Here is a 13183-nt window from a genome sequence, read left to right on the forward strand (position 1 = left end):
CCTCTGGCTCCGCCGACCGACTGTCCCACTGCCAAACTCCTAATTCGTACTTCCGCTACCGCCATCTCTGCTAGCTCCACCTCCACCACTTCCGCTAGCTCCTCAGCAACCTCCAAGTTTTCTCTGCTGACTGTCCTCAGTCCTAACTCTGTCGCAAGTGCAGCTCCAATGAGCGGGGGCACTCGGGTCCCTTACCTGAGAATCGAAAACACCAGATTCATCCCAGTATGCACGGAGCCAGAAAGGCAACCCTCTTGAAACCATGGGAAGTCCCAAACTCCCAATTCCCCGTTACTGCCATATCTGCTTCTACTAGCTCCATCTCCAGTTTCTCCACCGCTTCCACCAGCTCCACATAGGCAACCCAACCAGCTTTCGGAACCCAACCACTTCAACGAGGCTGACTGACGAACCCAACCAGCTTCTCAGTGAATTCCTATCTCCGGATTTTTTCTAAGCTTTTCCAGCGAGCAAGTGCGCAACCCACCGAGCTTTTCCTAGATTTTTGCAGGTATGTACTTAGCTTCTTTTTCTTTCTACTTAATGCGCCGTTTAATTCAACAATTTGTATAATGAAAATTCTATTAATCTGGAATGGTGATCAAGAAACATAATTAAAAGGGACAATTAATATTCTATCCCACTCACTGGACAATGATATGCACTATAATGGTACCTCAGCAGGTTTTTGACTGATTTGCCTTTCTTTCGGAGTATTTGGTGTCATAATTACACCTTAATTGCTCTCATCATCTTTGATGATTTGGAGGAGCTAACTGAGAAAATGAATGATGGTCTACTTTTAGTTGGTTATTTCCGTAATCAATTTGCCAAGTCATCAGTTTCAATTTTGGTTGAATGCACATTGCTGTAATAAATCTGAATTTTACATTTTATTGAAATGCATGACACACTTCCGAGTTCAATAATTTCTATTGTTATTGAACTTTTTCAGTTTTTTGAGACCTGAAAACTTTGGAACTTACAAACTTGAAATGGTTGGTGGAGTTTTGCTTAGACGTCAAAGGAGAAACTAATTGCATTTGGTAAGGTGAAGAAAGTACCATATTTTACCTCTGCAGGATTTGACTATAGAAAAATTCTTTAGGGGTTGAAATGAGGTTTCAGTTAGTATTTTAACAAGAAATACACACACACACACACACACACATATATATATGTTACTGGATTATAGATTTGTTGAATTAAGTATCTATATATAATAATAGAGCTACTAAGTGTAGATTTCCTTTTATCTCTTATAAATTGGTTCACTATCTTGTTTGAAGCTTTTGAGTTGAATAATTAAAAAGAATGCAACACTTACACAGTGAAACATTGATAAAAAGGTCCTTGTGGTTCACACATAATATTTAAATTCGGCCTTACTATTTCTTAATTTCTTTTATTTTATTTTTTTGTTTTTCCAGAAATTGAAGGATAGACAAGAGATTGTGTTGCCTATTTCTTGACTTCGGAGATGTTTGAGGTAATTTACCTTTAATTTTCTATTTAGAGTTTTGTCCAATTCTAACTCATGGTATTAAGATCACAGAGGTTAGTGCAGAATTGCAGATGGTTATAGAACGCTGGTGGAGTGCAATCATATATGCGATGGTTATGTGTTGTGTTGAGTTTGTTCCAGTAGGAAATTAAGGCAGTAGGGGACATCTTGCGCCTAATGCAAGGAGCAATATATTGTTTTCTATTGCTGTTTTTTGTCTTTTTTTTAACAGCTTGTGCAATTGCATGGGAAATTGGTGCCCTTTCGATTACATGGAAGAAACTTTGCTATTCTATTGATCTGTTTTACCATTCTTGCGCAATGCAGCAGGCTAACAATGACTACGATCATGTAGATGAACAAACATCTTATGATGTAGGCACCCTTGTGCTCCTGTTAACTTATGGTTTCTTTAAGGATTCGAAGATTTGATATTCTTTTCATATAGATGAATAATGTCAATAATGATAGTTGCGTGATTTGCTTGTACTAATAAGTTGATTTCTTTCACATGTTTATGAAATTTAATGATGCAAATGGTTTATATCATCTTGGAAATTGTTATACTTTTTGCATCTCACATTTGATCTTCTTTTGTCATGTATTTCATTTGCGTCATCTATAACTCATTGGGTATGAGTTTTCTGTTATTAGTATATCTCCATTTAGTTATCACGCATGAGTTCTCTGTGTATTGCTGGTTATCACGCATTTCATTTCTTTGATTGATGGTTTCATTCTTATTTGGCATTTGCATTTTTGCCAAATCGTTTTTCTTATGATTCTTTTAACCTTTAGGAATTTTCTGGAGTTGGAGTTGGTGGACTAATTCTCGCTTCATGTCATGCCTTGGTTCTTGTGGACAACAAGCTGCTTTTAATTTGTATTAGTGGATATTTGTGGAAATTTGGATAATTTGTATTAGTGGGCATCTGGATATTTTTGGATGATTTGTATTAGTGGATATTTGGACATTTATGATTGTATTAGTGCATAATTTGTAGGCCTCAAGATCAAGAATATGTGAAAAATTGTTATTATCATGCTAAATTTTGTCAAAAATATGCGGACAAAATTGCTGTTTTCTTGCTTAAATTTCCAGAAATTTTCGAGCTATTTTCGAGTTCGAACTCGAGCTCCTAACGAGCTAGAAATCGAGCTGATTTCGAGCTATTCGTGAGCCAGAAAATCGAGCGGAACTCGAGCTATTCGCGAGCCAGAATTCGAGCTAGGCTCGCGAGCTATAAACGAGTCGATCTCGAGTTTTCTTTTTCCTACATCGAGCCGAGCTCGAGCTTTATTTTTCGAGCTCGACGAGCTCGAGCTCGCGTATAAATAAGTGTAGCTCGACTCGATAAATTCAAAACTCGATTCGACTCGGCTCGTTTGCACCCCTATTTCCCTGCAAAATACTTGTACCAATAAATTGTACTATTACTTACAAACCTGTTAATCACGACGTTGTTAAAGGATAGACACAACTATTAGAATTCCTAAAATGAAGGTGCCATCAATTAGTCGTGACTCCACTCAACTAATTAGTTGTCACAGAATGCAGCTCCCACTTGTACAAGCCAAAGCTTCTAACAGTTACAAAATCCTTGTACCAATAAAATTAAGCTTGGCAAACGTGTTTAATCTCGCGTTGGAGGTATTATCAGCTGGGGTAGCTGCCGATCCTGATTTGAGTTTTATTCTTTTGCCATCAAAATTAGTAGAGCTGTGGTAGTTGCCACAGAATGCAACGCCCACTTGTACAAGACAAAGCTTTTAACGTTCTCTGATTTGTGTGATTCTGTGGTGCCAACAGTTTTGGCAATGGCTGCAGCAAATCACAAACTTGCAGTTATCATCAAGAACCCATTGGACAGGGATGAATTCCTCCTCATAAAACAAACTCCACCTCCAAAATTCAATGACCCTGAATATGATTCCTTTGTTGATTCTGACCTCTGGGACTTGCCTTCTACTCAGTTAACTCCACTATCAGAGCCTGATCAACTATTACATTCAAAAAAATCCATAAAAACCCGTGAATTTTCTTCCTCAGATAAGATTAATTTAAGCGAATTTGATTTTAATTCAGCTCTCAATCAGGTATATTTTCTCTCACCTCACCTCAACTGAAGTTCATCTTTTCCTTTATTAAACTACACTTTTTGGGATTATTTAGTTAAACTGTTGTATGCAACTTCATACTTTTGGATTGTTGGGTTTTGGAAATGATTGGGGATGGAAAGTAGTGCAGATTTTTTTATGCTTTCAGATTTCTTGCATCTTTTATAACCGAGAATTAGAATTGGACTCTGAAATAGAGTATTGCTGATGCGTTTACGTGTGTTGGAGTTCCCAAGTACAAAGTTTGAATTTTGACCAATTTTAAAATTTGTTTCTGTCATCTAAACATTAGACTATAGGAAATTCAAAATGTGAGCACTGTTTTGTAGTTTTTACATACCTTCTTTGAAATCGTTGGGTTGCTTATTGTAAATTATTTCCTATAATTTTGCCTTAAATAGATATACATTTTTTCTGGTTGTGCAGCTGCTTATGCTTATTATTGTTTTAAATGTAGGCATTGGAGCAAGTAGGATATGGGTCAGCCAGGGAGGTAGAGTGGGAATTCTGGAAGTGTCTAGAGGAGCCTGATTTTGGGCCTGGTTTGCCTATTAAGACAGTGTACATTGTTGGAAATTTAGGGTCTCAAGACGGGAAGCTGAAAGGTTTGCTAGCGAAAATTCCTTAGAAAACTTGTATTCAATTCCTGCAGGCTTAAAAGCAATGAATTAATTGGTTCAGGCTAAATGCTGTGAATATGTTAATCATAGGGAAGCAAACTTCCTTATATGAAACTGTAACTTTTGTAATTTGTCTGCCCTGTATAATTCCCCTTCTCTCAGTTTTCTCTTGAATGAGTAAATGAGAGTATTTTTGTAATATTAGTTCTACATGGGACAACTGTGTAAGCATCAATCTATCACCAAAAACAGTCAGGTAAAATTTTGCTCTTTGTATGTTGAAAGTTTTCTTCAATCTAATGATAACAAATAGCATTCTCATCATTGAGATATTGCCAATCTGATAAGGTTGATTTTCATCTTTATAGCTTGTATTTTGCTACCAAATCTGAAAGTTCTGTCCTATGATGTCAGTACTATTACTTCAGAAAAACTAGTATTCTTTTGATGAGTATACATTCAGTTGTCCAACAATTCTTGATTCCACAATTTGTATGGTGTCAGATCCCTTGCATACATTCCATCTTATAAATAAAACAAAAAAGATTCAAGCATCTTTGCAGAGATAAATAATGCAAGTTATGAACTGTTCACAGAGGTTTGCAAGTGGATAAGAATGGAGAATTGCCTTGAAATGCTTCTTGAAGTGAAGCCCAACAGTGATCGTGTGGGACCATTGGCTGTTCTTGGCCTCCTAAATGACATGGCACCATCTGAAAGTTGGAAAGTTCCTCCTACCTCACATTGTCAGGTCTTTTATTTAATTTGAATATCTTTTCGCTAGTTCATTGTTAATGACTAGTTCAATTTAGGAATACTGGTTGCTTGAAATTTCTGCACAGTGATTCTTCTGAATATTTCAAATTGAAAGTTTTAGCAAAAAATTTCATATCTACTTCGAGTATGTTGGTGTGAAGTTTGTTTTGTGATTACAAGTGTAGTTGCTTGTTTTGCTCAATTAGTATAGCTTGTGACTATATGACCTTGCTCTATGCTTTTTAGGAGTACCCTCCAGGTCTGAAGCTTGTACCGATGGGGAGTAGGACAGCGAAACCATTTCGAACTACGAACTTGGTTATCTTTGTGCCCGGAAATAAAACTGACAGCTCTAGTAATAATAGCTTTATCGCTTGTGGTGATGCATTAATTGTAGACCCTGGATGCAGCTCTGCTTTTCACAGAGAGGTAAACTTAATGGACCATTCCTATAGTTATTAAGCACATTTTGCTTGTTTTGTCAAAGCAACAAGAATTAACTTCTTGAATTATGACAGTAATATCTACCAAATTCAGTGTCCTACGGTCTGCTGATGTTAATCTGAAGCAATGCAAATGCAACAGTTCCTGAATTTGTTTCTAGGGAAAATCAGAATGTTTAGAATTGGACCTAACTAAATACCTTCAATTATTATATCATTAACATGATTCTCCTGTGAGCTTGTAATCCAAGTAATATAGTCAAACAGTCCTGAATTGGCAGGTCTTTAGGTTTAAGCCTTTAAAAATATGTGGGGGAGGTTGATGAAATTATAGTCTTGTCTTGCAAAGGACATAGGGAGGTAAAATATTAAAAGCCCATTAAAAATGTCATGTTTTTCTTTTTTAAACTTCCCATTTAATTTCATTGGCCTCTATATTACCCCACAAGGATGGCGTCAAATTTTACTTAGTAGGGACCTGAAATGTACTCATGAAATTCTTGGTTGATTTTATTACTACATGACAGAGTCAGCTATTACAGGGCAAAGTAAAATTGACCAGTGGAGTTGTTGGAACAAGACGAATAGAACTGGAGTAATAGAGCATCAATAATAATGGAGATTAGTCCAAACTTGTCTTTTCACTTAATTAGAACTGGATCAACCATTATTTAGAAACTTGCTTGTTTATTTCTTTGTCATTTTTTATTCTCCATCATAATGATCTTTGCATCTTCAGCTTGAAGAAATTATTGCTGCTTTGCCAAAAAAGTTGGTTGTCTTCATGACCCATCACCATCATGACCATGTCGATGGTAAGCAGTTGAATAGGTTTGTCCGGCTTAATGTATATATCTTTATTATACTGCTCTTCCTCCTCTAAGTCTCTGATTTTCTGATGTGCTTGGATGTCATTTTCTCCTAGAGACCTTGTAACGTGTTGCTTTTCATGATTAGATCTTGTATCTGTGTCAGTGTCTTACTTACGCAAATAAACCACATGTATCTGCATGTCTTCTGTTTTCATTGTTTAATTTTGCTTCTTTTAACATGATCAAGGGAAGTTAAACAAAATATCAGTTTCTTCTCTATTGGACCTTTTTTTTATCATTTTGTTAGCTGAAAACTGCAGTTCCAGCACCTGCTCCATATGTTTTGCTATTCTTGATTCAGCTTAAAGACCCTGTCTATGTGGATAATAGGATAAAATGATATTTCTGCATTTTGACTTTGGAGTCATCACTAAATCAGAAAACTTAGTGAATGACGAACTCACAATTCCTCAAAGTCGACTTAGAATCATCTTTTGCAGTTGAACTTTGTTTCTGAATTTGATCTTGTTTGCTGTAATGAATAAAAGGAGTGATTACCGGTCATCATGTTTCATTTCAGGTCTTTCTGTGGTTCAGAAGTGCAATACTGGTGCTACCCTCTTGGCTCATGAAAATACTATACGTCGAATTGGAAAAGGTCAGGATTTCATTTTTTGTTAGTTTTGCACAGCTTGTGCCCTGGAATGGTGGCACATTCATGAAAACTTCTACTTCAGTACCTAACTATAACAGAAAGTGCCATTTTATGCTAGGCTCAAATATGATGTCAGATTTTCAACTACTATTCTTTGAGTTTCATTGCACTTCAGAATGACAGTCCTTGCTTGTTGGAAAGCACTTGTATTGAGCTGACTATGGTTTTGAAGTTTCGGAAGTAGCATTTGGCAGTTGGAGACTTGGAGTTCTTTTCATTTGGTCTATTGTGTGATTAGAAAAAACTCCATTGGAGTTCTTCAGTATATTTAGCTGTTGGAGCTCTTTTGGATATATGTTTAGAAAAAACCCTATCACTGTGCCTATTACATTCCAGAAAGAGAATTATCCAAGGATTTGCTTAAGAATCTATTCTTGGCGAAGGAGCCATATTTGAATTTCATTGATATTGTAAAGTGTTTTCCAAGATTTGTGGGTCATGGGAAGTATAAACTATTCTAAATTAAAAACTTGACTAGGACAAACAGAGTTTCCTTCATTCAGTAATAAATTTTCTTCCTCACATTGACTTGAATATTAATGCAGATGATTGGTCTCTTAGTCATGTTGCTGTTTCTGGTTCTGAAGAGATCTACATTGGTGGTCAGCTACTGCGAATCATACATGCACCAGTAATTTTCATTCAAAAGCTCTGTGCATCTGAATATGCTAATGGGCTTAACTTTTTTAAATTGAAATTTCAGCTACAGGATGCTTCTATTATTTTCCGTTTTCCCTTCAGTAGTAGGGGAACTGTTGTTTGAAACATTTAATACCATGATGATCTGTCTAATTGATCTGACCGGATGGTTCACATCAATATTTTCCTCAATTGAAATAAGAAATTACACCTGTAAAAAATGCCAAGATATAATATTCCAACAAAACTTTATCTACCTGTGTGGGACAAATTGCCACTGCTAGTGACATAAGGTCAAAAGCCCAATTCAAAGAATCTTGAGAAATAAACTTTTAGCAGGTCTGTTTGTCAAGAAACACTCAGAAATGTTTGTTTCAACTATTTCTTTTCTGGGATTATTTGAGTTGCACAAGTCAGTTAAATCATGTCAGAATACAATGGAAAAAATAGTAAACTTTGAACTGGTTGACTTCGTTTGAAGGATGGATTACTTGATTTAATGGCCTCTATCCTTCATGTAATCCTAGTCATTATGAGACATATATTTCTGCAGTCATGGTTTGTAGTGTTCTTGTTTGATATAATATGTGATATATATGTGATTAGCTGCATGCATCATTACATTGTTTGTTTCATTTGAGAGATAATGAAGCAGCCATTGTCCCAGTGACATTGGTCGCGGTACCAACAATTAGACTTTACCCTATCTCTGTTGGTCCAAGTATATGTAATACTTTGGTTGACTGAAACAGTTATTTTCTGGACAAGGTCTTTGAAGTGGTGACTTGCCTTAGCTTAGTTGTGGTCTGCCCTCTTTGACAATCTGTATTCTCTGATGTCAAAGTAAGATCTAGCATGCTTCCTGATTGAGTAGTTTATCAGCAGAACAATTACCTGCATTTGGTGTAAAATCCATGATGGTGTATTAGTTTCTTAGATGAAACACATCCAACTCTTTACTTGTAATGGCTGATTTACTTTTATTCTGCTGCTAATTTAGATAAAAAGTGTCTTGAAAGTCTGTTCTAGAATTAGTGTTGAAAAAGCTTCTTTCAATTGTAACTTCCTGATGAAATTACATACATATAAGGCAGTAACTTTAGTTAGTCCTAAATAGAGGTCAGGTTCACTACTCTCTGTTTTAGTTAGGACCAGTTTTAAATCAGGGTAGTCCTGTATTAAGCTGCTACATGGCCTGAAATAGAGGGCTTTAGCCATGCCTTCCATTACCTGATAGGTCATGAATGTTATATTTATTTTGTCAGTTCACAGGACTGCTACATAGAAAATAAGCATAAAGGATCTTCTGTCCCACTTCTTGTACCATTTCCTGTCCCGACATCTATTAAATCACCATATATCCCTCATGAACATCCTTTTTTAATGAATTTTCTTCTTTTTTTTTCTGTTATATATTGTTATTTAGTCTGTTATTTTTTTGTATTTTACCCTATAAGTAACTGTTGGAACTTAAAGGGACAAGAAAAAGAATTAAAATGAGATCTTCATGAAGTTTATATGACAATTTAATAAATGTTGGGACAAGAAATGGTACAGGAAGTGGGACAAAAGATCCTTCACAGAAAATAAGGAACTGTAAGGTTAAAGAAAGTGGATTTGTCAGTTTGCTGGAATGCTACATGGAAACTAAAGAACTGTAAAGTTACTACCATCAGCTCCACTTTCTTCTTTTGTTATTAATTTTTGCATGATGAAGTATGAAAAGAGAGAGCAATTCATATTGCTCATCTCTTATCACATGGTGATGTTCTGAGGTCTGCTTTGCTTTCTAATATCGTAGCATCTTAAGTAATTCTTTGAACTATTATTGAATTGTTATTGGTGTTCTTGAGGAAGTGATACCTTGAATGAGATATATGGTATTTCAGATGGATTTCTTAGGCATGGTAAATTCTCTGATGTTTGCTTCATGTTGTCTTTATTCAAGTTCCAAATTTCTTATTCTGGTGCTCTTGGATTCTTGTTGTAAAACCAGTAATATCAACTGAAGTTCCACCTCTTTGGAACTAATCAAATACATGATCTTTGTTGATGTAAAATATTCCTTATTCAGGGACACACAGATGGCCATATGGCATTGCTTCACGTCAGCACTAATTCGTTGATTGTTGGTGATCATTGCGTGGGGTACGGTTCAGAAGAAGACACTTTTATTGGAGCAATATTATTATTACAGTTCACATTCCACATCTAGTTCATGTGATGTTGAATTTTACCATTATTTTGTTGTTTCGTATAGCCTTTCATAGTCTCTGCTCTAACTCCTTTTCTGGAATATGCTGAAGGGTTGCATCTGATGATTTTCAGCCTTTCATTATTCTCTGATGTTCGCTTCATGATAATTTTCAGGCAAGGAAGTGCCGTGTTGGATGTGACATCTGGTGGAAATATGACTGTAAGTTTAGTTAATATATTTGGTTCTCCAATTAGAGTGATGTCCATGTTAAGCAAAAAGTTTCGCCCGCATTACCTTTGATTTGTTATTCTTGTTGATTTGATTGTGGCTTCATTTTCATGGCATGATATGCTAATATTTTCTTGGGTTTACAAGTGATTTTTGTTCAGTTCTAAAGGGTGCTCAGTGGAAATTCTTTTCTACTGTCAAATACATTGCAAAAGAGTCATGGGTGATGCATAGGTTCAATTTGGTCATGATTCACCTATTCCTAAATAAACCATTATGCAGAATGTACCTGATTCTGTTTTGAATCTTCTTCCCATTGGAGGAAAATGAGATCCTCTTTAGTCTTTGCTGGAGGTTATGTTTTTAATTTCTTGGAATTGAACAAATTTGCATTACTTTTCTTTGGTTGGGTAAACTTCTTTTTCTTCAGTTACAATTCAAGGTGCCCAGCTGTCAAAATCTCAAGGAATTCAGATGATCCTTGATTATCAAAACCAGAAGCGATGAATCTGTCTTTCCTTTCCTGTTCTATTTTTCCACAATACAGAATGGACAATATTTTAAAAACACGTCTTCGTTAAAAATCTGAGATTGGAATAATCAAAGAGGTGGGATAATCAATAATAGCAACCTTGATATTTTAACTACTACCAATGCACATTGTTTTGATTTTAGTTGAATTTTATTTTACACTATAATATGATGGAGGTAAAGCATGCAGGATATCAGAATAGGATTTCCATCCTTGCGAGTGTGTTATTGCTTGGGTTGTTTTTCTTCTTTCAATGGAAATCATTTAGATCATGAGATTCCTAGTTTTTGTGCAGGAATATTTCCGGACAACATACCTATTTATGGATCTCTCTCCACACAATTTAATTCCCATGCACGGAAGAATTAATTTGTGGCCAAAACACATGCTCTGTGGCTATCTCAAGTATGTTTCACCTTTGCTTGTGCAATACTACATCTGCGTTTATGTCTGGGGCAGTAGGTGAACAGTGTGGGCAAAGAGATTAACTCAGACTTGGATATTATCGCGTTGGAAAGAGATTATTTTTTCAGCCATATATGCATATGAGATCAATACCAGTGGCAGCACAATCATCTCACATGTTAAAAAAAATGATAATGTATTATATTTAGGACTGAATTCTAATAGGATATTGGTTTCAATTCTCAGGAATCGAAGAAATCGAGAGTCAACCATCTTGAAATCCATAGAAGATGGAGCCAAAACATTGTTTGACATTGTTTCCTACACTTATGCTGAAGTTGATCGCAGTTTTTGGATTCCTGCTGCATCAAATGTGAAGCTACATGTGGACCACCTTGCAGAGCAGGATAAGTTACCAAAGGTATTGCGCGTCTTGCTTTCAAACATTCATGTATGAGCTCCATCCTGGAGTCCTCAGCTTTTGCTAATGACTAATGAGCTAAGATACAGTCATCGGTGTTGCCAGCCTATTATTCTCAGCTGAAGATGTTTTGCTCCTTTAGTTTGTCAATTAGCTTAGTTTTTTAAGGGAAAGAGATGATATGCTCCTCGTGGGTTTATTGGTGCATGGAACATGCCAGTAACTGATAAAGCAGATTTACAGTAAGTTAGTGAATCCATCACCACCAGACTACCATGATTTGACTTTTTGTTCAAGTAGGCTTTAGCTACCTAATCGGAGAAAAGATGGCCTAGGAAAGTATCTATGTAATGGACAAGATCTTGTTCTTTCCCATGATTGCAAGGCACATTAAAAGGGACATGCTGCCCCATTTTCTACATATATAGCATGACTTAAAAATTGATGCAAGTTAATTTCTGCAAAGCATTAGATTGGAAGAAGCATGTAACGTGAGAAAACACAGCAAGTAGGATACAAGTAGTAAAGATGTTGGTTTTTTTTTTTTTTTTTTATTATAGATGTTGGTTGTTAGGCTTACTTCACAAGAAACTTGAAAGCGTATTATCCATGGAGTGCTGGGTTGAGGAGATATTGATGGGTTTAATCATCTTCGAGACAGATTGTAATTTTGTTGCTTATTCCTAGCCAAAGAAATGAAAAATAAATCTGTTACTTGTACCTTCTTCTACAGAATGTTTTATTATTATTTTAGATGTTACTTCAGTGATGGCAATGCTTTTCCATTGGGGCCTGTTTAGTAAATTACATAAACACGTCTAAGCATACATTGTTCCAGTGGAATTTATGATTCTTACAGGAAATGTAGAACCTCCTAAACATTTGAGCTTTATACAAGATTTTGTCAATCAGTCTTCCTTACTTAGAAAATTTATGTTTTCGCTTATTATCCTTGAAGGTATAATTAATTGTGAAGTGCTAGATTCAACAAGTGTCTTGCACGACTTCCTTTTCATTATGCCACTAACAATTTCATGCGTAGGAAGAGCTCAAAATTTTCCTTTGTGCAGGAGTTCTCTTTAGAGAACTTTAAGTGCAGTTTTGCTGTATTTTTTGACCATGTGAACAAAATATGAACCACTGTGAAAGCTGCTCTTCTGGGACCTGCTATGCAGAATATCTAGGCTAGACAACTGTTGCATTATGGACAGCTATTGCTCTAGGATCTGCTAGATTTGATTGCAATATTGTAACCGTACTGGCAAAACTAGACCTTTCCTTTTATTTTAAAGAGTTGGGCATGGATTCTCAGTTCTTGCTGGTATGACCTGCTTTCCTATCTGTAGGAATTTTCGATTCAGAGGTTCCAAAATTCATGTCGGCTTCATTTTCTATCCCGTTGGATGTGGGCATACTTAAGAAGTGGAAGCTTCCCAATAAGGCATTATATTGCAAGGACAGCAGAAATTGTTGGGGCCGCAGCCATTGTCGGTCTTGCTGCAATGTATTTTTCCAGGAACAAACTCGATCATAACTGACTATTATCACATGACTCTGTCATTTGCATTCCTGGTAAAGTGATAGAAAAAATACTAGATTACTTGCACATTTTCCATCTTATACGATAAACAGAAATAGTGAATAGATGGCAAATACTTGTCATGTTACACTAGCTACAAATGTATTCTGTTTGGAGTTGCATGAAGTACAGTATTTGAACAGCTAAAGAATTAGTACATTGCCATTTTAACAGCAGAAAGCATATTTACTACTCGGAACTCTCTCTCTCTCTC

General features: G+C 36.0%; 1 protein-coding gene and 1 long non-coding RNA gene across 3 annotated transcripts; both read left to right on the plus strand.

Annotated features, from left to right (window-relative positions):
* Positions 1-2544, plus strand: LOC113754352. Its single transcript, XR_003465174.1, has 3 exons — positions 1-511; positions 1431-1489; positions 2303-2544. It is a non-coding gene; the product is annotated as an uncharacterized LOC113754352 (long non-coding RNA).
* A 612-nt stretch (positions 2545-3156) lies between these two features.
* On the plus strand, positions 3157-13163 carry LOC113754140. Of its 2 annotated transcripts, none has more exons than XM_027298492.1 (12): positions 3157-3601; positions 4080-4227; positions 4839-4993; positions 5245-5427; positions 6181-6256; positions 6834-6911; positions 7514-7599; positions 9682-9755; positions 9978-10023; positions 10860-10969; positions 11216-11390; positions 12461-12701. In XM_027298492.1, the coding sequence occupies exons 1-12, from the start codon at positions 3323-3325 to the stop codon at positions 12524-12526; spliced, it is 1476 nt and encodes a 491-aa protein (XP_027154293.1). In that variant the 5' UTR covers positions 3157-3322; the 3' UTR covers positions 12527-12701. The 2 variants fall into 2 exon arrangements, with proteins under 2 accessions (XP_027154293.1, XP_027154292.1); XM_027298491.1 differs by lacking the exon at positions 12461-12701 and adding an exon at positions 12737-13163 and having other exon boundaries at positions 3159-3601.
* Positions 13164-13183: the final 20 nt, after the last annotated feature.

Source organism: Coffea eugenioides, chromosome 11 (genome assembly GCF_003713205.1).
Source record: "Coffea eugenioides isolate CCC68of chromosome 11, Ceug_1.0, whole genome shotgun sequence".
NCBI lineage: Eukaryota > Viridiplantae > Streptophyta > Magnoliopsida > Gentianales > Rubiaceae > Coffea > Coffea eugenioides.

What these genes read in the sequence shown, in the direction of transcription:
- LOC113754140 (XM_027298491.1), top strand. Translation starts at nt 3,323, where the DNA reads ATGGCTGCAGCAAATCACAAACTTGCAGTTATCATCAAGAACCCATTG. An exon ending in TCAAGACGGGAAGCTGAAAG is followed by an intron (nt 4,228 to 4,838) that starts GTTTGCTAGCGA and finishes AACTGTTCACAG; the next exon opens with AGGTTTGCAAGTGGATAAGA. An exon ending in CATCTGGTGGAAATATGACT is followed by an intron (nt 10,024 to 10,859) that starts GTAAGTTTAGTT and finishes GTTTTTGTGCAG; the next exon opens with GAATATTTCCGGACAACATA.